The sequence below is a fragment of the Rhinopithecus bieti genome, unplaced genomic scaffold (genome assembly GCF_001698545.2).
Source record: "Rhinopithecus bieti isolate Rb0 unplaced genomic scaffold, ASM169854v2 scaffold_15006, whole genome shotgun sequence".
Taxonomy (NCBI): Eukaryota; Metazoa; Chordata; class Mammalia; order Primates; family Cercopithecidae; genus Rhinopithecus; species Rhinopithecus bieti.
The window spans coordinates 785,240-810,148 of NW_016808074.1; the positions used below are offsets into that span (position 1 = coordinate 785,240).

General features: G+C 45.0%; 1 protein-coding gene across 1 annotated transcript in view; it reads right to left on the reverse strand.

Moving 5' to 3' along the window:
- Positions 1–8,301: 8,301 nt before the first annotated feature.
- The window catches only part of ZNF264 (zinc finger protein 264), a 20,897-nt gene continuing 4,289 nt past the window's right edge, over positions 8,302–24,909 (reverse strand). The window contains exons 3-4 of the mRNA XM_017885454.1: positions 16,611–16,706; positions 8,302–11,350 (exon numbers count right to left, since the gene is read on the reverse strand). Coding sequence (XP_017740943.1) covers positions 9,723–11,350; positions 16,611–16,706 — 1,724 coding nt within the window. The 3' untranslated portion in view covers positions 8,302–9,722. The remainder of the gene's footprint in view (positions 11,351–16,610; positions 16,707–24,909) is intronic.

The window sequence follows — 24,909 nt, forward strand, 5'->3', positions numbered from 1 at the left end:
CTCCCAGGTTCAAGTGATTTTCCTGCCTCAGCCTCCCAAGTAGCTGGGACTACAGGCATGCACCACCATGCCCGGCTAATTTTTCACTTTTGTAGAAACGGGATTTTGCCATGTTGGCTAGTTTGGTCTCAAACTCCTGACCTTACGTGATCCACCTGCCTCGGCCTCCCAAAAGTGCTGGGATTACAGGCGTGAGCCACCGCACCCGGCCTGAATTTATTATAATCATTATGTAAGCCTTCACCACAAAGTCATGACCATTATTTTTTTTGCTGAAAAATTTATTTGCTTAATGTTACACAAATTTGACTTATGTAGCATTTTAGTACCATTTAAGTCACTAAAACAGCAGGTTGGAGACTGCTATCCTTTTTGAGTTTGCAAGCTTCACCCTTGCTGGAGTGTGGCCTTAGACTTTGGGAGGTTTACTACTGCTCCACCCACCCAAAACAGGAGTAGCACAGTGTCCTGTTTTTCGGTGCTTTTTCTCCTGGTCCCCAGCTGAAAAGGTTATCCCCTTTCCAGCTGAAAAGCTGAACCCCTGCTAACATTCAGGAAGTCCAGAATTGTGGGATGTGCCAGAAAACATGCCCGATAAAAACCCTGGCACTGAGTCTCTAATAAACTTCCCAGTGGACACATAGCATGTGTTGTCGTAAGTACCAGATGGAACTTAAATATGGCACTTCCTGTGACTTCAGTGAAACAAGACTCAAGAGATTGTGCCTGGTTTTCTCTGAATTTCAGTCTTCCCTTTACTATTCGCTTTGTATTCTTTTGCTGTAGTAAATCATAGCTGTTGAGTATGACAGAACGCTGAGACCTGAGTCTTCTCAGCAAATCATCAAACCTGGGGGGTGTTCTTGAGGATCCTCATTCATAACGATTTCTAAAATCATGTACATCTGTCCAAAAAAGACCAGGTAGGCTGGGCGCGGTGGTTCACGCCTGTAATCCCAGCACTTTGGGAGGCTGGGGCAGGATTAATCACTTGAACCTGGGAGGCGGAGGGTGCTGTGAGTCGAGATCGCGCCACTGCACTCCAGCCTGGGTAACAGAGCAAGACTCCATCTCCAAAAAAAGAGAAAAAAACCCAAGTAGATTATCTTTGAGGTCAGGTATGTCATATATGGTGCCACCTATATGCACAGCTTTGTGGCAAACATTCTGTGAGGAACCAAAAACTGCAATAAAGGCCGGTGCAGTGGCTCATGCCTGTAATGCCAACACTTTAGGAGGCCGAGGTGGGTGGATCACCTGAGGTCAGGAGTGCAAGACCAGCCTGGCCAACGTGGTGAAACCCCGTGTCTACAAAAAATACAAAAATGAGCCGGGCATGGTGGCCAAGGCCTGTAATCCCAGCTACTTGGGAGGCTGAGGCAGGAGAACTGCTTGAACCTTGGGGGATGGAGGTTGCAGTGAACTGAGACTGCGCCATTGCGCTTCAGTCCGGGTGGCAGAGTGTAAGATTCCATCTCAAGCAACAACAACAACAAAATTGCACAAAAATGCTTTGCTGTGTGTGGCCATTCACCAAAACACACACATATGGAGGGTCTACTCAAAAAGGTGGAATGACAGAATGGGCCGGTGGCTGGGTGTGGGGACGAGGTAAGAGAAAAGAGGTGGTTGCAATGTGGCTTGGGCAACAAGGTTCAAGTCTGGGAAATTCACCCTGATCTTCTTCAGGCACTTCAAACATTCCTCAAGCCAGATGCACGTCTTACCGCTTCTCTACTCCTCTTTCCCACTCCCCTTTCCTCAAACCCAGACGCTGTATTTTCTACACAGTTACAACAGAGATTGCACTCATTAAAGAGTGGCTTCGGTTTACCTTCCTCAAGCTGAAGAAACAGCCAAGATGTCAAATGAGAGCAACAGATTACAGCACTGTTGGATCAACTTCAGCAAAAATGGTGACCAGAAAACAAACCCCCCATATGAGAAGCAAGACAGTTGTTAAAGACATGCATTCTGAAGCCAATCTATGTGGCCTCCCATTCCTAAATCCAAACGTAACTGTGTAACATGGGCTCACTCTTAACCCAAGCCTATCTATATTCCACTCTGCAAAACGGAGGAAATAGCATTACCTACCACACACAGATGCTGTAAATGTTGAAAGAGCTGATGCACGTAAAACATTCACAACAATGTCTGACACACAGCCACACTATGTTCGCTTGCTCTCATGAGAATTATGGGTTCATCCCCACGGCCAGGGCCATGGCCACACGGACATGCATACAGGCTCAGTGTTTACAAATGCAGAGAAAGTGCAGAAGACGCCCAGTGGGCCACAGACATGAGAAACATCCAGTCTGGAGACACAGATTTGGGAAATTCTGTAGATCATCGAAAGTAAATGTCTTCAGCGGGAACCATCTCATTCACAGAAATCACAGCAAGTGAAAAAGCAACGACCAATGATGGATTCTGGGAAACAAAAATATTTAAGCGTTGGAAGGAAGACACAGACCCTCTGGAGGAGAAAGCAACTTTCAGAAGCCAGGAAAGAAGCTTCAGGTCAGAGCGGTGGTCAGCAGTATAAAGTTCTAACAAGGAAGTAAGAGGACAAATGATGGAAGCCCTCCTGTAGCTGTCTGTGGAGTGAGAAACGAGAAGGGGTGGGGACAGGTAGTGTGCAGAACAACTACACAGACCACGTCTGTGGGAGACAGAAGAAATGGGCAGAGACTGATGGGTAAGTGGGGTGGAACCCATTTGGGGATGAGGATAGAGACCTGAACATAGATACAGATTATGGGGGGAAAATCGGGTTATCAGAGACCAGTTAAAGACTAGGGGAGGAAGTATGACAGAGAGCCTAGAAAGACGGGGCAGGAGGTGGGAAAATGTGTCCAATAACAAAAGGCAAGAGTGATCCTGGAAAAGACGTGACTCCTTCCTGAGGATACAAGGCTTAGAGAGCTAGGGAACTTTACAAATGCTCCATGGAGAACATGACTCTGAACAATCTGCAGATCACTCTCAGTTGTAAGATCTGTTCATAGAAATATTGGTGTAGCACAACTCAGAAGACTGTGGACTTCCTATTCCCCCAGATAGTTTTAACATTTCTGTTCAAATGTCAAGACAACCACCAGAGAACCATGCCTTTGGAATACAGTTGTCTATTCTCTGAGAGTCTTTCTTTGGCATTAAAAAATAAGCAAAGAAACAGAAGGTGCACACACGAACCAAATGGAAATCAAACAACTGGAAAATACAAAACCAAAATGAAAACTCACTGCACAAACTCAACCGATTAGGTATGACAAAGGAAACCAGTGAGGACCATGGAAAGTCAATAGAAATTCATCAATGTTAACAACAGAGAAAAGAGACTGGAAAAAGAAAAAAGATGCGAGCCTGAAGGACCCATGGGAGTGTAAAAAAAGATCTGCCATTCATGTTACTGAAGTCCCTATAGAGACAAGACTGGGGGTGAAAAAATATTTGGAGAAATAATAGTTGAAAGTTCCCCAAATTTGGCAAAAGTCGTAATCCTGTAGATCAAAAAGCTAGGGAAGCACCAGGGAGCACCAAATAGGATACACTCAAAAAATTCCATGCCATGCACATCACAGTCGAACTTACGAACACTACAGACAATGAAAAACACTTTGAATGAAGCTTGACAGAACTGATGCATTACAAAATAAGGAATGAGTATTTGAATGGTAGTTGATTTCTTGTATTAAACCATAATGGATAGAACAGAGAGACACGTTTCTCAAGTCTAAAAGAAAACAACTGCCAACTCTGAATCTTATATTCCACAAAAATATTCTTTGGGAATGAAGGAAATATAAAGACATCTTTAGGCCGGGCGCGGTGGCTCAAGCCTGTAATCCCAGCACTTTGGGAGGCCGAGACGGGTGGATCACGAGGTCAGGAGATCGAGACCATCCTGGCTAACACGATGAAACCCCGTCTCTACTAAAAAATACAAAAAACTAGCCGGGCGAGGTGGCGGGCGCCTGTAGTCCCAGCTACTCGGGAGGCTGAGGCAGGAGAATGGCGTGAACCCGGGAGGCGGAGCTTGCAGTGAGCTGAGATCCGGCCACTGCACTCCAGCTTGAGCAACAGAGCGAGACTCCGTCTCAAAAAAAAAAAAAACAAAAAAAGACATCTTTAGAGGAAGGAAAACAAAGAGCATTTGTTACCCTAGAAGAAAGATTAGTAAGGTCAGTAGTGTGTAACAGAAATGAAATGCTAATAGAAGAAGGCTTGGGATTTCAAGAAGAAGGAGTGAACAATGGAATGGGTAAAGAGGTCAAGAGACAGGCCGAGGCAGGTTGATCACGAGGTCAGGAGTTCAAGACCAGCCTGAACAACATGGTGAAACCCTGCCCCTACTAAAAATACAAAATTAGCCAGGCGTGGTGGCGCATGCCTGTAATCCCAGCTACTCAGGAGGCTGAGGGAGGAGAATCGCCTGAACCCAGGAGGCGGAGGTTGCAGTGGGCAGAGATCGTGCCACTGCACTCCAGCCTGGGCAACAGAGGGAAACTCTTGTCTCTTTATTTAAAAAAAGAAAAGAAAAGAAAAGAAAAAAAAAAACAGATGTCAAGAGACAATGCTTCTCATGATCTTTTGTAAAATATGTGTGAGAGATAAAGCAAAAATTACATCTTGCGGCTGGGCGTGGTGGCTTATACCTATAATCTCAGCACTTGGCAATAATCTCACTCGGCATTAATCTCACTCGGCATTAATTACACCTGTAATCTCAGTACTCGGGAGGCCGAGGCAGGTGGATCACAAGGTCAGGAGTTCAAGACCAACCTGGCCAAGATGGCGAAACCCCGTCTCTACCAAAAATACAAAAATTATCCGGGGATGGCGGCAGGCCCCTGTAATCCCAGCTACTAGGGAAGCTGAGGCAGAGAACTGCTTGAACCCTGGAGGCAGAGGTTGCAGTGAGCTGAGATCATGTCAAAGCACTCCAGCCTGGGTGACAGAGCGAGACTTGGTCTCCAAAAAAAAAAAAAAAAAAAAAGTCTTGCAACATAGTGCTCAATTTTTGAAGAGGAATTACTATTACTTAAGATAGTTAGGTTAACAGGTAAGCTAAAGGAACTTAATGGAAGTAAAGTGCTAAACTGCTGATACATCAGCAATTACAATATTAAAATTACGTCAGCAATAAAATTGTCAGTTAAATTGCTGATAACTTACTAAACTGTTTTAAGTTTATACTTACACTGTAATAGAACAATCACTAAAAAATGCAGATATATACAGACAGTCCCTGACTTAAGATGGTTCGACTTACTACTTAGCTTTACAATGGTGCGAATGCGACATGCATTCAGCAGAAACCACTTTTTTATTCAAAAGCACTTTGGGAGGCTGAGGCGGGCGGATCACGAGGTCAGGAGATCAAGAACACCCTGGCTAACAGTGAAACCCCGTCTCTACTAAAAATACAAAAAATTAGCCGGGCGTGGTGGCGGACGCCTGTAGTCCCAGCTACTCCAGAGGCTGAGGCAGGAGAATGGCGTGATCCCGGGAGGCGGAGCTTGCAGTGAGCCGAGATGGCGCCACTGCAGTCCAGCCTGGGCAACAGAGCGAGACTCCGTCTCAAAAAAAAAAAAAAAAAAAAAAAAAAATTCTTTGTAGTAACTTTATTATAAAGTAGGCCTTGTGTTAGATGATTTTACCCAACTGCAGGCTAACGTAAATTTTCTGAGCATGCTGAAGGCAAGATTGGCTATGATGTTCGGTAGGGTAGGTGTATTAAATGCATATTTGACGTATTATTTTCAACTTGCAATGGGTTTATTGTGACATAACCCAATCATAAGTCAAGGAGCATCTATACTAAAAAATACTACTACATATATATCAAATCAAATTCCAAAAAAAAAAGTTGAAGTAATCTACAGGAAGACTAGTAAACAACCCCAAATAGCAAAGAGAGGAACAATAAAAAAGGAACACAAAAATCATTTAAGGGCACACTTAGGCCCTAAAATATCAATAATTATTTTAATTTAAATGATTTCAATATACAAATTAGGACAGAAATATGCAAAATGAATTTAAAAAAGCATGGCCTGAATATGCGCTGTTCAAAGAAACTGACTTCATAAGTAATGATACAGGTAAGCTTTAAAATTGAAGAAATATTAACCATGCAAACATTAATCAAAATATGCAGGAGTCACTATAAGAATATTAGATAAAGTATTGACAAGACCATTAAAAGACAGAAAAAGGACATCACATAATGATAAAAGAGTCAATTCACTATGAAGACTTGGCAAACCTACATGTATATGTACCAAACAACACAGTTTTGAACTTTGCAAAACAAAAAGTGATAGAACTTAAAAGAGCTACATACTTCCACAATGATGTTCAGGACTTTTTGTTGTTGTTGAGACGGAGTCTCGCTGTTGCCCAGGCTGGAGTGCAGTGGCGAGATCTCAGTTCACTACAACTTCTGCCTCCCAAGCGATCCTCCTGCCTCAGTCCCCCAGTAGCTGGGATTACATGCACACACCACTATGCCTGGCTAATTTTGCATCTACTATGTTGGCCAGGCTGGTTTCGAACTCCTGACCTCAAGTGGATCCGCCCGCCTTGGTCTCCCGAAGTGCTGGGATTACAGGCGTGAGCCACTGCTCCCGGCCTATGTTCAGGACTTCAACACCCCTCTCAGTAAGTGACAGAAACGCCGGACAGAAAATCAGCAAGGAAACAGCTGACCTGAATAACAATGAGCAGGATCACAGAGACATTTATAGACACTCCACCCAGTAACAGTAGAACACCCATTCTTTTCAAGCAGCTATACGGAACAAGATAGACCCTAAACTGGGTCGTAAAAAAAAAAAAAGTTAACACATTTAAAGAGTCAGACCAAACAAGGAACAAATTAGAAATCAGTAACAAATATGCCAAACACCAGAAAATTAAACATACTATTAAATAATTCATGGCTAAGAGAGAATGTCTCAAAAAATAAAAACTATTAGAATTGAGTAAAATGTAATGAAAACATTAAAACTTGTGGGATTAAACTGTGATATGACGCAAATTTATAGAATGTAATGTTTACATTAAAAAAAGCAAAAAAATCTCAAATCAATAATCTAAAAACCTACTTTGAAAAGTTACAAAGAGCCAAAGCAAGTGGAAGAATACAGATCACAGCAGAAATCAAAGAAATCAAGACTAGAAAGAGACAAATCATTAATATAAAGTGCTAGTTCTTTGAAGTGAGAGACAAAGCAAAAATTACATCTTTCAGCATGGTGCACAATAAAACTGATAAATGTCTAAGAAGACTCGATCATAAAATGAGTATGTACATTTTAAATATTAAAAATAAAATGATATAAGTGCAGATCCTGCTATCAAAAAAGAATAAGGGAATGCTACAAATATAGATGAAATATTCCTTCAACAGGACAGACTGTCAAAATTTATTACACGAGAAATAGATACTTTGAATAGTTCTACCTATCCAATAAAATAAATATGTAATGTAAAAGTCTCCAGAAGAAAAATCTCCGGCCCAATGGTTGACTAGAGGTCATCAAACGTGACAAGAACAAATAACACCAATTATACAGTCTTCCAAAAATTAGAAGAGAACTCTTTCCAATTAATGTTGAAATGTCAAGATCACTTAGACATCAAAACCACACATAAGACATTTAGAACGTAAGAAACAAAAGAAAAAAGAAACAGAATTACACATCATTAGTCAATAAATTAGAGGAATATTTCCTCAACAAAATACAAACAAAGGGAATGACGTCAAATGATATTATACGCTACAAACAAGTGTGGTTTATTCTAAGGATGCAAGCCTGGCTCAATATTCAAAACTTGATCAAAGCAATACATTCTATCAAAAGGATGTAGAAGCAAAATAGCATGATGGCAACTGGTAGAGAAAAAGCACTAGACAAAATTGAACACTCATTCATAGCAACACAGAATCTCAGAGGACTGGGAACAGAGGACGTTTTTTATGCTTATAGAGAACATGTGTTTTATAAAACTTACATTATACTTTATAATGAAAACTGAACATGCTGTGCCCTCTGGCTCATGCCTGTAATCCCAGCACTTTGGGAGACCCAGGCAAACAGATTGCTTGAGCCCAGGAGTTCAAGACCAATCTGGGCACCATGATGAAACCCGGTCTCTACAAAAAAATACAAAAATTAGCTGGGCGTGGTGGTGCGTGCTTGTAGTACCAGCTACTGTGGGGTGGTGGTGGCTGAGGTGGTGGGATCACTTGAGCCGGGGAACTTAAGGCTATGGTGAGACAAGATTGTGCCACTGCATTCCACCCTGGGTGACAGAGCAAGACCCTGTCTCAAACAAAAAACAAAAAAACAAAAAACTGAACATTTTCCCCCTATTATCAGCAAACAGGAAAGGATGGCCTTTCTCACTATTCCTATTCAACGTTATAATGAAAGTCCCAGCTTGTGCAATGCAATAAGACAAACAAAAAGGAAATAAAAGGTATACAGATAAGACGAAAGATAAAAAATGGTCTGTATTTGCAGATGACATGTCTATATAGAAAAGTCCAACGACTCTGTCAGAAGAATTAGCTAAAAATAATAAGTGAACTCAGCAAGGTTGCAGGGTAGCAAAACAATGTCCAAAAAATTGTATTTCTGTATACTACCAAAAATTGTGTGCAATTCTAAGTTCAAACATCAATGCCATTTACAATCACTCAAATTACACACACACACACACACACACACACACACAAAAGCACACTAGGATGCAAATTCTAACAAAAATGCATAGGGATTTATATGCTGAAAATTTTAACATTAATGAAATACTTTGAGGAATGCTTAGCTATTATAAATTAAGAGACCTACTCCTGAACTCATGAACTACAAAACCCAACACAGTAAAGATACCAATTCTTAACAGATTAATCCACAGATTTAACTCAATTTCTGTAAAAATCTAAGACTTTTGTAAATACGTACAAACTAATCCTAAAAATTATATGGAATGTCAAAGGAACTAGAAATGCTGTCAATTTTAAAGAGCAAAGAAGAATCACTTTACTCAATTTAAAAATTTACCATTGACATTTTGAGCTAAGTAATTTTTTAAAATTTAAAAAAATAAAAATTTACCATACGGCTACAGTGATGAAATAAACCAAAAGATGGGCATCAAGAAAAAAGCCTGAGTGTTAATATGTGTATCCTTACTGACTTAAATGTGAGTATTTCATGGCTCAAGCCTCCTAAGTTGTCATAAAATTACGCTTCTCAAGAGTAAGTACTATTGTGGAACACAGAAGATGTGCGATTAAAGTTTGCAGACTTTTCCTAAACTAACAATTCTGACACTGGATAGCAATAAATGTACACACAAGCACAAAAAGGGTCAAGGCCCTTTACCTTGAAACATTTCCCTTCCCCAAACACATTAAGAAATCTATGACAAAGCACCATAGGCTTGGCTGAGAAGTCTGAAAAAATCTGTGCTTGCATTTCATTTTTTTCTATGTCTCCTTCTCCTTTTAAAAATAATTCCTGAGATAACATTGCACTGTAAACTAAGGAGAAAGATGCAGCTGAAGGTTTTCCTATGTGCACAATAACGACTGGGTCTCTCTCCAGGATAAATTATCAGATGGAGAATAAGGCTCTAGACTGAATGAATTTCTAATATGACTCTTCAGATGACAAGTAATATTCAGCAACAGGTTTTTCTCACAGTGAAGACACCTGAGGGGTTTCTCTTTGGTATGGTTGATCAGACGCAGAGGAAGATGTTTCCTCTGGCAAAACATTTGCCTCAGTGGTTACATTCAAAAAGTCCTTTCCTAAAAGAAGTTCTCGAAGGGTAACTGAGGTTTGTCCACCTGTAAAAGGTCTTCCCACATCTGTTACACTGATGGGATTTTTCCCAGCATGCATCCTTTGATGCTGAGTGAGGGATGAGCTGCGACTGAAGGCCTTTCCACATTCACTGCATTTATACGGCTTCTCTCCAGTGTGGATGATGGCATGTCGAATGAGGTTTGTGCTCCAGCAAAACGATTTCCCACACTCAACACATTCATAGGGCTTCTCTCCACTATGAATCCGCTTGTGCCTCGTGAGGCCTGACATGCGCGTGAAGGCCTTTCCACACTCCACGCACTCATAGGGCTTCTCTCCAGTGTGGATGCTGAAGTGGCGAATGAGGTCTTTCCGATTGCTAAAGGCTTTCCCACATTCTTTGCACTCGAAAGGCTTTTCTCCAGTGTGGGCCCTTTTATGCAATATAAAAGTAGAGCAGTGGGTGAAGGCCTTTCCACATTCACTACACACGAAGGGCTTCTCCCCAGTGTGAATCCGCTGGTGCCTCTTGAGGTATGATCGGTGGTTGAAAGCTTTCCCACACTCGAGGCACTCAAAGGGCTTCTCCCCAGTGTGGATGACATAGTGGTGAATCAGGGCTGCGCTCTCCAAGAAGACCTTCCCACATTCACTGCACTCATAGGGCTTCTCCCCGGTGTGAGTCTGCTGGTGCCACATGAGGTATGACCTGTGTTTGAAGACCTTGCCACACTCCAGGCACTCATAGGGATTCTCACCACTGTGAACAACATAGTGCCGGAGAAAACCTGGCCTGTGTCGAAAGACTTGCCCACATTCTGTGCACACAAAGGATTTTTCTCCCGTGTGTCTCCTGTTATGCAAGACAAAATTGGAGCGGTGGGTGAAGGCCTTTCCACATTCATTGCACTTGTAAGGCTTCTCTCCACTGTGAATCCGCTGGTGCTGGGTAAGGTATGACTTGCGGTTGAAGGCCTTTCCGCACTCCATGCACTCATAGGGCCTCTCCCCAGTGTGGATCATGTGATGTTGCAGGAGATGTGTGCTCTTAATAAAGGTTTTCCCACATTCTGTGCATTCATAGGGCTTCACTCCAGAGTGAATTTTCTCATGTCCAGCAAGGAGGTGTTTCTTGTTAAATACTTTTCCACACTCACTGCATTTAAAGGTATTTTCCTCTTCCTGCATCATGGGATCTTTACCGGACTCACATGAGTTATGGCTGTGAACTGTATCTCCTGGAGAGACTTGCTCCTGTCCAATCCTCGAACACACACCGTCAGCTGTCCCTAAACCATCACATTCAGTGCTCATTTTCCGAGGAGGCTTCTCCTGGGGATCTACTCCTGGTCTGAAGTGTCCTTCCTGCATTTCTGATAGCCCATCCTGATCCTCGGCTTGCCCCAACTGGGAGTCCACTGAGTTTCCTTCGGTCAGTTGTCCCTGAAGTGAGATTCCCTCTGACAAGGCTGGCTTACAAGTGGTAGGTTCTGTGGTCTTAGGTTTTCCTTTGTCGCCTGAAAGAAATCCAGCACACAAAAGGGCCTGTTAGTAAAGAACAACATGGAAAAAAGAGTATTACCATTTCTGTGAAAAACCGTAGATAAAAACATTGCCTCTGTGTCTGCTGTTTTCTGTATCTCAAATTCTATGGTTTGCAATTTCCTTCTATCTTGGTCCGTGGACTCAGGATATTCTGAAAAGGAGACCTAGGGGCAGAGGCAGAGTCAGGAGACAATGCGTCTGTCCGTGGAGTCACCTTCACAATTACAGATTGGACCTGGGTAGACAGAGTAACGATGACACTGTGCGTGGTAAGCTTCCTCTAGGCAACTAAGCGAGGACATGCTGTCTTGCTACAAGAACACGAGGAAGGAGCATCTAATGAGCCTACATGGAAGACAGGAAGCGAGTAACAAAAAAATTAATCCCCAAAGAGAAGTACGTTTTTTGTGTGAAGTCGTGGAAAGTAACCTGTAAACACTGAGTATTTCCAAAATGTTTTTCCTCATGGTGGGACCCAACGGCCCCATCTGGCAGTTTATGCAAACAGGTAACTCATTATGGACCCCTCCACAGTTTATCCTGATTGGGTTAAGGTCTGGATACACCAGAAAGCTAAGCCACGTGATTAGAAGGTTAGGGCTTAAGTCACAATGTAAACGCTGAATCTCTGGAAAGGATGGCATGCTGGAGACCGAGCCACACAGGTGATGAGACAATCAACTATGGTTATGTAATGAGGCTTCAATACAATTGTGGACAATGAAGAGCCGGTGAGTTTCCTGGGTTGGCAACACTCTAAGCTTGTATTGCCATATGCCAGACTGGGGCACAGTGAGTTCCTGAAGACACTAAGGCTTTGTTCTGGGAACCTTTCCAACCCAACATTCTGTGTCACTTCTAATTTGTTCCCTTTGCTGTAATAAACATGACTGTAACTAAAATAGGTTTTAGGGAGTTTTGTGAGTCTTTTTAGCTAATTAGTGAACCTGACAATGGCTTTGGGACCCAAATTGTAGTCAGTGTCAGTAGAGTTGGACAGACCTGGTAGTCTTAGAGGACTATGTCCTAAACCTTGAGCTTGGCTAATCCTGGGTAGGAAGAAATCAGTTATCCAGTAAGAGGTGCTCAACAAACTGAGTCCTATGCTTGTGAAGAAGAGTTGCCATAAAGAGAAAGCAGGAAGGACACTGTAGTCTTAGGAGACAGAGTACAAAGAAACTGCAGGATGGTGTTGATAACAATCCAGGGACAGAGGGGAGATTGATTCCCATCAATCTGGGTGACAGTGAAGGTCGTATGACTGATGTTACTATCACTCCAAGGCTCATAAGGAAAGAGTTAAGAGGACCTGGCTTGACACAGAGTCTCGTGTGCCTGAGGAACAGCCTGGAGAAAAGATGAGCACCACACACACGAACAATGGCCAGGCTGCTGTGTATGGTGCTCATCTGTTCTTTTTTTTTTTGAGACGGAGTCTCGCTCTGTCGCCCAGGCTGGAGTGCAGTGGCCCCATCTCGGCTCACTGCAAGCTCCACCTCCCAGGTTCACGCCATTCTCCTGCCTCAGCCTCCCGAGTAGCTGGGACTACAGGCGCCGCCACCTCGCCCGGCTAGTTTTTTGTATTTTAGTAGAGACGGGGTTACACCGTGTTAGCCAGGATGGTCTCGATCTCCTGACCTCGTGATCCGCCCGTCTCGGCCTCCCAAAGTGCTGGGATTACAGGCGTGAGCCACCGCACCCGGCCTTAGAAAGATACTTTAAAGAGAGTAAGAGGACAAAAGTAAAACCTAGAATGTATTTTTCAGCACATCTAAGTGATAAGAGGTAAGCGTAAGAAATGTACGAAGAACCCTACCAAGAAAACAGAGAAAGGACAACAGGTTAATGGAAACAGGCATTTCTCATAAAGTAAAAAATGATTTGCATTTTCACAGAAGAAAATACAAATCAACCAAAAATCATGGTAAGTCGCTAAAACATTACAGCAGTGAAAGAAAACGAAATCAAGAGCACATGAGAGGCCGGGCGCGGTGGCTCACGCCTGTAATCCCAGCACTCTGGGAGGCCGAGACGGGCGGATCACGAGGTCAGGAGATCGAGACCATCCTGGCTCACACGGTGAAACCCCGTCTCTACTAAAAATACAAAAAACTAGGGCGACGTGGCGGGCGCCTGTAGTCCCAGCTACTCGGGAGGCTGAGGCAGGAGAATGGCGGGAACCCGGGAGGCGGAGCTTGCAGTGAGCTGAGATCCGGCCACTGCACTCCAGCCTGGGCGACAGAGCGAGACTCCGTCTCAAAAAAAAAAAAAAAAGAGCACATGAGACTACTCTGTGTCCATTTGAGGAGCAAACACTGAGAAGCCTTATAATGGGAAGGATATGGATCAGTGGAACCTCTCACTTTTCTGGTTAAGTGCAAATTGGCATAGGCGCTTTAGAAAACAAAAGGAATGATCTTGCAAACTTGAGCATTTGCATAGCCTACAAACCAATAATTTCACTCCAAGAATTATCAAAAAATGCTCCTCCACAAGTGGAAAATGAATTATATATACGAATGTCCACAGTATCACTGTTTTTGTGAATGAAATGTAGACAATCATTATTATTTTTTGCCTCTGCTTCATGGTCTCTCATGAATTATTTTTATTTATTTTTTTGACACAGGAGCTCACTGTCACCCAGGCTGGAGTGCAGTGGCTTGAATAAGATCACTTCAGCCTCGACCTCCTGGGCTCAAGAGATCCTCCCACCTCAGCCTCCTGAATAGCTGGGACCACAGGCCTGAGCCACCATGCCCAACTAATTTTTTTAATTTTGCAGAGACAGGGTCTCGCCACGTTTCCCAGGCTGGTGTCAAACTCCTGAGCTCAAGTAACCCTCTCACCTCAGCCTCCCAAAAGTGCTGGGATTATAGGCATGAGCCACTGTGCCAGCCAAATCTAGACGATTAAATGCTCACATAGTAAACAAATGTATCAATTAATATACAAATGTATCATAAGCCACAAGCATTTATTTTCTTCAAATGTAAGAAACTTGAGGCCAGGCACAGTGGCTCATGCCTGTAATCTCAGTACTTTGGGAGGTCAAGGCAGGTGGATCACCTGAGGTCAGGAGTTCGAGACCAGCCTGGCCAACATGGTGAAACCCCATTTCTATTAAAAATTAGCTGAGCGTGGTGGCACGCACCTAGAATCCCAGCTACTCGGGAGGCTGAGGCAGGAGAATCGCTTGAACCCGTGAGGCAGAGGTTGCAGTAAGCCAAGATTGCGTCACTGTACTCCACCCTTGGCAACAACAGCGAAACTCCATCTCAAAAAACAAAACAAAACGAACAAACAAAAAAACACAAAAATTAGCTGGGTGTAATGGTGTGTACCTGTAATCCCAGCTACTTGGGAGGCTGAGGCACAGAGACTGCAGTGAGCCAAGACAGCACCACTGCACTCCAGCCTGGGCTATACAGTGAGACTCTATCTAAACAAAAAGAAAAGAAAAAAGAAAAAACAAGCATATTTTTATGTTGAGTAGAGAAAGGATGAAATCACAAAACAAGCAGAATATAAATGAAGAAAGGATGTCCATGAAAGGAAGCATCATCTAGACCCTGGTATAGGAACTGGCCATGACTGGGGCAAGACCTCTTTCAGTAAGGAAAAGAGAAGTTGAGATAAACATTTAAGGGCTACTGATCAAGCAATACAGGACGGTGGACTTTCTTTTCAACATGAAAGCCTGCTGACACATCCGCACTAACATGCTGAGACATCTGTGCCTGGAGATGAAAACTGTCTGGTTGGCTGGATGCAGGGACTCATGGAGGTGGAGGGATTGACCAGTTTGAAGTTGGGGCCAGTCCCCTAATCTGCCTGGATGGCAGAGCCATTCACTGAAACTTGGGAGGTGGCAGGAGCGAGCAAGATCACGGGTTCCTTGTTAGGCATGTTGAGTTTTGCGCTTTCGGGATTTTCAAGTGGAGTTGTGGTACTGAAGAGGGGACGATCTGGAACAGACTCTGAAGGGCTGAACAGGGACTGCACAAACACTCAGGGTTGGATGAGCAGCTCGAGGAACCCATGCAGGCAGAGGCCAAGGCTCTGCAGTGGCACCAATCCACACACCTGACAGATGGCCTCAGTGTCCTCAGCAGCCTGAGTGTGGGACAGAGAAGGTCAAATGTCACCCTGAGGTTTTTGGAAAACAGGAGATATAGGAAGACATGGGCAAAGTACTGCTTCTTAGTGTCTGACCGACACTAAGGGAATGGGTGAAAGGAGAAGGTGGGAGAGGCTGAGAGGCAGAATATAACTGGAAAGAGAAATTGGGAGAGTAAGACAGGCCCTGTTCCCCAGAGTTCAGAAGGAAATGTAACACAGCATCACTCTTTAAGGTTAATAATGACATTTTGATGAGTCACTTACTATGGCTCAGAAACTGTTTGGTTTTATGCATTATTATATCACATGATAACATCTTCAAACTACTCAATGACATAAAAATGATTTCTAGTGACACTTTTCTGGAACAGACTCAATGTAGTGGACTGAGAGTAGGTGTTCACCAAACCTTCTGCTCTTCTCCGTTGGCAAGTGGCTCAGCCACATTTCCCAGACCCATGGACCCAAGACAAATGCCTAGTTCCTGTGGGTAGAATGTGACGGGAGCTGGTATTTCTGGAAGTGGGTGTAACTTCCCTTATTCCTGGAAGTGGGTGTAACTTCCCTTATTCCCTCAATTCTCTGCCAGCTCGAGGATGTTAGGATAATCTTAATGCAACAGGCTGATGACAGAAGGAACCTGGGTCCTGAATAACTGTGTGGTACAGAGCTCCCCACTGACCCACACAGACCCTGGTATGAGTAAGAGTTATCATATGTGAACCACTGCAATGTTAGAGTCTGTCTGATACAGCAGCTACTATTAACTTAGCTGAAGTTATATATAAAGACAGGAGATCTTGACCACATAGCAGGTGACTGGTAAGCCACAACTCAGGCCCACACAGTTGGAACCCCTGGACACATCTTAGTTCATAAATCTCCCTCCTTCCCAGGAATGGTGACACTGTGACGGGGCTGGGAGGACAGAGAAACCACAGGTCAAAGGGCTCCACGGCTCTTAAATGGAACACTCTACTGCGATACAGTTATATGGAGTTATATATAGAGAGGCCACAATGAGAAGTTCCCAAGGGATTCCAGGGCTGGTGGTCTCCATCCAGTCTCAAGCCAGCAGGGACTCCGACCTCCCCAGATCTTGGCTCCTACCTGAACAGGTGTCTTGGGAGGGGTCTTCCTTCCTGGTCCATGGCTCCTGCCCATGCTGTAGGTGGTAGATCAGCTCAGGTCTGGGAATAGGACACCCTGTTTATGGAGAAAGAAAGTGGACACATGGATGTTGGTGAAAAGAAATAAAGACCTTCAGTCTAGTCTGGGACTTCAGGATGCAGACCAGACCTTGGAATGAAGCCGCTCCTGTGCACGGGAACGAAAAGCTGGCATGTGACCTGGAAGCTAAGAGCAGGTCCTGTCATGCTGCCACAGAATCTCGTGTTTTTTTTTTTTTTTTTTTGAGACAGAGTCTGGCTCTGTCGCCCAGGCTGGAGTGCGGTGGCCGGATCTCAGCTCACTGCAAGCTCCGCCTCCCGGGTTTACGCCATTCTCCTGCCTCAGCCTCCCAAGTAGCTGGGACTACAGGCGCCCGCCTCGTCGCCCGGCTAGTTTTTTTTTTTTTTTTTTTTTTTTTTTTTTTAATTATACTTTAAGTTCTAGGGTACATGTGCATAACGTTGTAGAGACGGGGTTTCACCGTATTAGCCAGGGTGGTCTCAATCTCCTGACCTTGTGATCCGCCCGTCTCGGCCTCCCAAAGTGCTGGGATTACAGGCTTGAGCCACCGCGCCCGGCCCAGAATCTCTACTCCTAATAGTAAGTCAAAAACTAGTACTTATAGGATATAAACACACCCAGGGGACTATGCCAAGCATTTAAATGCATTATGTCATTTCAAAAGTGAACAATATTTAGGGAATACCCTAGAGAAAAACTGATGTATTTAAATATTAAATACTGACTCCTTTCATTCGAAACAAGGTATGTGATTTCACTGATCTAAGTCTTTTTTTTTTTTTTTTTTGCATCCTAAGAAATGTTTTATAACGCTCTTCCTCTAGACCCAAGACAAAATGAGGTATCTAGCTGAGGATTCTCTCACAGCATCCCCAGGAAGTCCACGTCGTGATCAACACCATTTTATTGAGAAAGAAACCCAGGCTCACAATGCTGCCCAGAACGTCCCGGGGCCAGGCATGCCAACGACAGTGATCGTGATGAGGATGACAGTCACAGTACTGATGGCAACAGGATCGCAATGGCTCCCTGCACACAGTCTGGTCTCCCAGGTGTTGTTTCGAGCCCTTTTCACGTAATAACTGTATTAGTCTGTTCTCACTCTGCTAATAAAGACATATCCAAAACTGGGTAATTTATAAAGAAAAAGAAGTTAAGGGACTCAGTTTCACAAGGCTAAGGAGGCCTCACAATCATGACACAAGGCGGAGAAAGGCACGTCTTACATGGCAGCAGGCAAGAGGGCATGTGTAGGGGAACTCCCTTTATAAAACCATCAGATCTCACGAGACTTATCTGCTATCACGACAACAGCACGGGAAAAACCCGCCCCCATGATTCAATTACCCCCATGACACATGGGGATTATTACAATTCCAGGTGAGATATGGGTGGGGACACAGAGCCAAACCCTATCAATAACTCTTTACCCCGGTAACAACCCTGGGATGCAGATGTGGTAAGTCCTCATCTCACCAATGAGAACACTGAGGCACAGACAAGGTCAGTCATTTCACCAGGCCACATAGTTTCTAAAGAGCAGAGCTGGGGCTGGACACCAGGGTCCTAGCTCCCCTTCCAAACACTACATTAAGGAAGAAACTACTAGCACCACAGAGTGGGTGGTGGGTGGTGATGATGACGCAGAGATGTGAGCTGGAGGAGTCGTCCTCAGGGACCAGCAGGCAGGGGGAGGGGCAGATTCAGTGATTCCAGACCTATGAAGCTGTCCTTTGAGGGTTGTGTTTTTTTTCCGTTTTTTTTTTTTTTTTTTCTTTTAAGTAGAAGTCCTCTTTTTATGAAACGTTGGTGAGAGTAGATACTATTTGATGTTTTGGTAAATGTCCTTATATAACTCTGTCACAGCAGGATGTTCACATTTTTAGTGGTTCATGAAATACATTTGACTATATGTGGAGAAACAAGGAACATAACGAAGCTGGTTGGTTGCTCCTAAGTTCACTGGACAAAGTGATGAAAGAAAATTATAAACTCAGGGATTCTAACTCCCGGCTTCAGCAGCAGATACTAAGCCTCAAATCTGCTAAGATTGCCCAGAGTCTTATCCCCTGTAGAGAAAGAGCTGAAATTGTGGGAAAGCAGACATAAGCTCGTCATGTGAGTGGCTGACCTGCAACAAAAGGTGCATGCTCAGCCTCACCAGGTGTCTACTGTTAAAGAGAGGGCACTGATAGGAAAAGAATGGGACCCTGAAACTCGGAATAGGGATGTGTGGGAGGACCTTGATGAAGCTGGGGACGCTGAGCTTGAAAATCTTTTGAAACTTTTGCCAGAAGAAACAGCTTCCCCAACCCCGGGAGTGGCAACATCCCCTCCCTGACCCACGCTGCCATCAGCCTTTCCACCTTTGTCTGAGGAGATCAACCCTGTGCTGCCTGAAGCAACAGTGATGGCCTCCCCTGAGGCAGTTGCCAGGCAAGATAACGTGGATTCTCCTCTGGCACCCCCAAGATCTTTCTTTGCTTCTAGACCTACAACTAAAGTCCTGGTGGGCCCACAGAGGTGAGGGTCAGAGTGTGACCCATGGGGAGGTGAGCTGCACTCGAAAGGAATTGAGTTTTCTAATTTATAGAAGCAAATATCCGGAGAACAGGCATGGGAATGGATATTAAGGGTGTGGGATAATGCTGGAAGGAACATACAGATGGATCAGGGTGAATTTATTGATTTGGGCCCACTAAGTAGGGATCCTGCATTTAATGTTGCAGCCTGGAGAGCTAAAAAAAGTTCTGATAGCTTATTTGCTTGGCTAGCTGAAATATGGATTAAAAGATGGCCCACAGGCCAGGCGCGGTGGCTCAAGCCTGTGATCCCAACACTTTGGGAGGCCGAGACGGGTGGATCACGAGGTCAGGAGATCGAGACCATCCTGGCTAACACGGTGAAACCCCGTCTCTACTAAAAAATACAAAAAAACTAGCCAGGCGAGGTGGCGGGCGCCTGTAGTCCCAGCTACTCGGGAGGCTGAGGCAGGAGAATGGCGTAAACCCGGGAGGCGGAGCTTGCAGTGAGCTGAGATCCGGCCACTGCACTCCAGCCTGAGCAACAGAGCGAGACTCCGTCTCAAAAAAAAGAAAAAAAAAAAAAAAGATGGCCCATCATGAGCGAGCTGGGAATGCTTGATCTCCCTTGGTCTAATGTAGAGGAAGGAATCCAACCGCTCAGGGAGACTGGGATGGTGGAGTGGATTAGTCACTTTAGACCCACTCATCCCAGCTGGGAGGGTCCAGAGGACACACCCTTGGCCATTGCCTTGGGAAACAGATTTGCGAGGGCAGCACTTGCATCTTTGAAGAGCCCTGTAATTGCCAGATCTAGCAGTGGGAACTGCAGTCACTCACCTACACAAATTTAGATACATTGGGAATAATTGGATCCCGAGGTGGCAGGGGCCAAGGGGTGGCACTCAACCATCAAAGGCAAGGTAGGCATAGCTATCATAATGGACAGCAGAGACAAAGCAGCAATCAGAATAGTCTGACTTATGTAGATCTCTGCCACTGGCTAATGAACCACGGTGTTCTTAGAAGTGAAACTGATAAGGAAGCCTACTGCAATTCTACTTAATTTATATAAGCAGAAAACTTCCAGGTCAAATGGACAAAAGACTAATTTGAATTACAAAAGCAGAGAATCATGGCCCCTCCTCAATCAATTTCCAGACTTGAGCCAGTTTACAGACCCAGAACCCCTTGAATGAAGGGGGGATCAGGTCCCTTGAGGAAGGACCCTACTACACTACTAACAATTTATGCAGTTAATTTTTCTCCCATCCTTCCCTAAGGAGACCTCTGTTTTTTTTCTTTTGAGACAGAGTCTCGCTGTGTTGCCCAGGCTGGAGTGCAGTGCCGCGATCTCAGCTCACCGCAAGCTCTGCCTCCCGAGTTCACACCATTCTCCTGCCTCAACCTCCTGAGTAGCTGGGACGACAGGCGCCCGCCACCACGCCCAGCTCAATTTTTTTGTTATGTTTTTAGTAGAGACGGGTTTCACCGTGTTAGCCAGGATGGACTCCATCTTCTGATCTCGTGATCCGCCTGCCTCGGCCTCCCACAGTGCTGGAATTACAGGCATGAGCCACTGTGCCCGCCAGAGACCTTTGGCTTTTTACCAGGGTAACTGTGCACTGGGGAAAGGGGAATGATCAGACATTTCGGGGACTACTGGACACTGGCTCTGAGCTGACGCTGATTCCAGGGACCCAACACGTCACTGTGGTCCTCCAGTTAAAGTAGGGGCTTTTGGAGGTGAGGAGTTTTAGCTCAGGCCCGACTTACAGTGGGTCCAGTGGGTCCCCAGACTCAACCTGTGGTCATTTTCCCACTGCCAGAAGGACTAACAGGCACAGACCCGCTCAGGAGCTCCCTGACTGGTAGGGTGAGGGCTACTATGGTGGGAAAGGCCAAATGGAAGCCATTAGAGCCGCCTCTACCTAGAAAAGTACTAAATCAAAGACAATGTTGCATCCTTGGAGGGACCGTGGAGATCAGCGCCGCCATCAAGCACTCGAAAGACGCAGGGGTGGTGATTCCCGCCACATCCCCATTCAACTCTCCCATTTGGCCTGAGCAGAAGACAGATGGATCTTAGAGAATGACCACGAATTACAGAAAGCTTACCCAAGTGGTGGCTCCAATTGCAGCTGCTGCACCAGATGTGGCTTCATTGCTTGAGTAAATTAACCATCTCCTGGTACCTGTGTGTCCTGGTACCTGTGTGCAGCCACTGACTTGGCAAATGCCTTTTTCTCCATTCCTGTCCATAAGGCCCACCAGAGGCAATGTGCCTTCAGCTGGCAAGGCCGGCAATACACCTTCACAGTCCTACCCCAGGGGCCTATCAACTCTCTGGCTTTGTGTCCTAATCTTATTCAGAGACCTTGATCGCTTTTTGCTTCCACAAGATATCATACTGGTCCATTACATTGATGACATTATGTTGACTGGATCCAGCGAGCAAAAAGTAGCAAACACACTGGACTTACTGGTGAGACATTTGTGTGCCAGAGGATGGGAAATAAATCTGATTAAAATTCAGGGACCTTCTACCTCAGTAAAATTTCTAGGGGTCCAGTGGTGTGTGGCCTGTCGAGATATGCCTTCTAAGGTGAAGAATAATTTACTGCATTTGGTCCCTCCTATACCCAAGAAAGAGGCACAATGCCTAGTGGGCCTGTTTGGTTTTTGGAGGCAACACATTCCTCATTTGGGTATGCCACTCCGGCCCATTTACCGAGTGACCCGAAAGGCTGCCAGTTTTGAGTGGGATCCAAACAGTACAACGCTCTGTGACGGGTCCAGGCTGCTGTGCAAGCTGCTCTGCCACTTGGGCCATATGACCCAGCAGATCCAAAGGTACTTGAGATGTCAGTGGCAGATAAGGATGCTGTTTGGAGCCTTTGGGCAGGCCCCATGGGCGAATCACAGTGGAGGCCTCTAGGATTTTGGAGCAAAGCCCTGCCATCTTCTGCAGATAACTACTCTCCTTCTGAGAGACAGCTCTTGGCCTGTTACACTATGGGTCATCAAGTCCATGCAACCTGAACTGCCTACCATGAACTGGGTGCTTTCTGACCCAGCTAGCCATAAAGTGGTCATGCACAGCAGCATTCCATCATCAGATGTAAGTGGTATATATGTGATTGGGCTCAACTGGATCCTGAAGGCACAAGTAAGTTACATGAGGAAGTGGCTCAAATGCCCACGGACTCCACTCTTGCCACCCTACCTTCTCTCCCCCAGCCTGCACCGATGGCCTCACGGGGAGTTCCCTATCATCAGCTGACAGAGGAAGAGAAGACCTGGGCCTGGTTCACAGATGGTTCTATATGATACACAGGAACCACCTGAAAGTGGACAGCTGCAGCACTACAGCCGCTTTCTAGGACATCCCTGAAGGATAGTGGCGAAGGGAAATTTTCCCCGTGGGCAGAACTTTTGAGCAGTGCACCTGGTTGTACACTTTCCATGGAAGGAGAAATGAGAAGATGTGTGATCATATACTGATGCACCAGCTGTAGCCAATGGTTTGGCTGGACGGTCAGGGGCTTGGAAGAAGCATGATTAGAAAGTTAGTGACAAAGAAATCTGGGGAAGAGGGATGTGGATGGACCTGAGTAGTCAAAAACTGTGAAGATATTTGTATCCCATGTGAGTGTTCACCAACGGATGACCTCAGCAGAGGCGGGTTTTAAAAATCAATTGTATAGGATGACCCATTCTGTGGACACCACTCAGCCTCTTGCCCCAGCCACCCCTGGTCATTGCCCAACGGGCCCATGAACAAAACGCTCATAGCGGCACGGATGGGGGTTACACATGGGCTCAGCAACGTGGACTTCCGCTCACCAAGGCTGACCTGGCTACGGCCACTGCTGAGGGCCCAATTTGCCAGCAGCACAGACCAACACTGAGCCCTCAATATGGCACCAACCCCTCAGGGTGATCAGCCAGCTATCTGGTGGCAGGTTGATTATACTGGACCTCTTCCATCATGGAAAGGGCAGAGGTTTGTCCTCACTGGAACAGACACTCTGGATATAGGTTTGCCTATCCTGCACGCAATGCTTCTGCCAAAACTACCATTCATGGACTCATGGAATGCCTTATCCACCGTAACGGTATTCCAAACAGCATTGCCTCTGACCAAGGCACTCACTTTACGGCTAAAGAAGTGTGGCAATGGGCTCATGCTCACAGAATTCACTGGTCTTACCATGTTCCCCATAGTACTGAAGCAACTGGATTGACAGAAGGGTGGAATGACCTTTTGAAGTCACAAAAGGTCACAATTACGAAGTCACAATTACGCCAACTAGTGACAATACTTTGCAGTAGGCCATGTATGCTCTGAATCAGCATCCAATATATGGTACTGTTTCTCCCACAGCCAGGATTCACAGGTCCAGGAATCAAGGGGTGGAAGTGCAAATGGCACCACTTACCATCAACCCTAGCGATCAACTAGCAAACTTTTGCTTCCTATTCCTGCGACATTACATTCTGCTGGCCTAGAAGTCTTAGTTCCAGAAGAAGGAATGCTGCCACCAGGAGACACGACGATTCCATCAAACTGGAAGTTAAGATTGCCACCTGGACACTTTGGGCTCCTCCTACCTTTAAGTCAATAGGCTAAGAAGGGAGTTATGGTGTTGGCTGGGACGACTGACCCAGACTATCACGATGAAATCAGTCTACTCCACAATGGAGTTAAGGAAGAGTATGCATGGAATACAGGAGATCCATTAGGGTATCTCTTAGTATTACCACGCCCTGTGATTAAGGTCAATGGGAAGCTACCACAGCCCAATCCAGGCAGGACTACAAATGGCCCAGACCCTTCAGGAATGGAGGTTTGGGTCACTCCATCAGGAAAAAAACCATGACCTGCTGAGGTGCTTGCTGAAGGCAAAGTGAATACAGAATGTGTAGGAGAAGAAGGTAGCCATCAATACCAACTACGATCAAGTGACCAGTTACAGAAATTAGGACTATAATTGTCATATTTCCTCCTTCTTTTATTAAAAACATGTTTGTGATGTATACACTTGCACTAATAAAACATCTGCATTTTATTTCCTTTATCATGTGACATAAGATTTATTGACTTCATATCAGCATTTAAGTATTGTTACCTTTATGTAATAGCACTTGGGCTGGGGATTAGTGTGTTTCGGTTGCATGAAGGATAGTTGTATTACGTTAGGCATAATTATTTTTGTCTTTATTTGAAGATTATGTATGATCTCTGGAGATGTGTATGGGTTCAAGTTGACGAGGGATGGACTTGTGATGGTTAACACTGTGTCAACTTGATTAGATTGAAGGATGCAACATATTGATCCTGGGTGTGTCTGTGAGGGTGTTGCCAAGAGATTAACATTTGAGTCAGTGGGCTGGGAAAGGCAGACCCACCCTTAATCTGGGTGGGCACCATCTAATCAGCTACCAGCCAGGCCAGGATATGAAGCAGGCAGAAATCCGTGAAAAGACTAGACTGGCCTAGCCTACCAGCCTCCATCTTTCTCCCATGCTGGATGCTTCCCGCCCTCAAACGTCGGACACCAAGTTCTTCAGCTTTGGGACTTGGACTGGCTTCCTTGCTCTTCAGCTTGCAGATGGCCTACTGTGGGACCTTGTGATCGTTAGTTAATACTACTTAATAAACTGTCCTTTTTTTTTTTTTTTTTTTTTTTTTT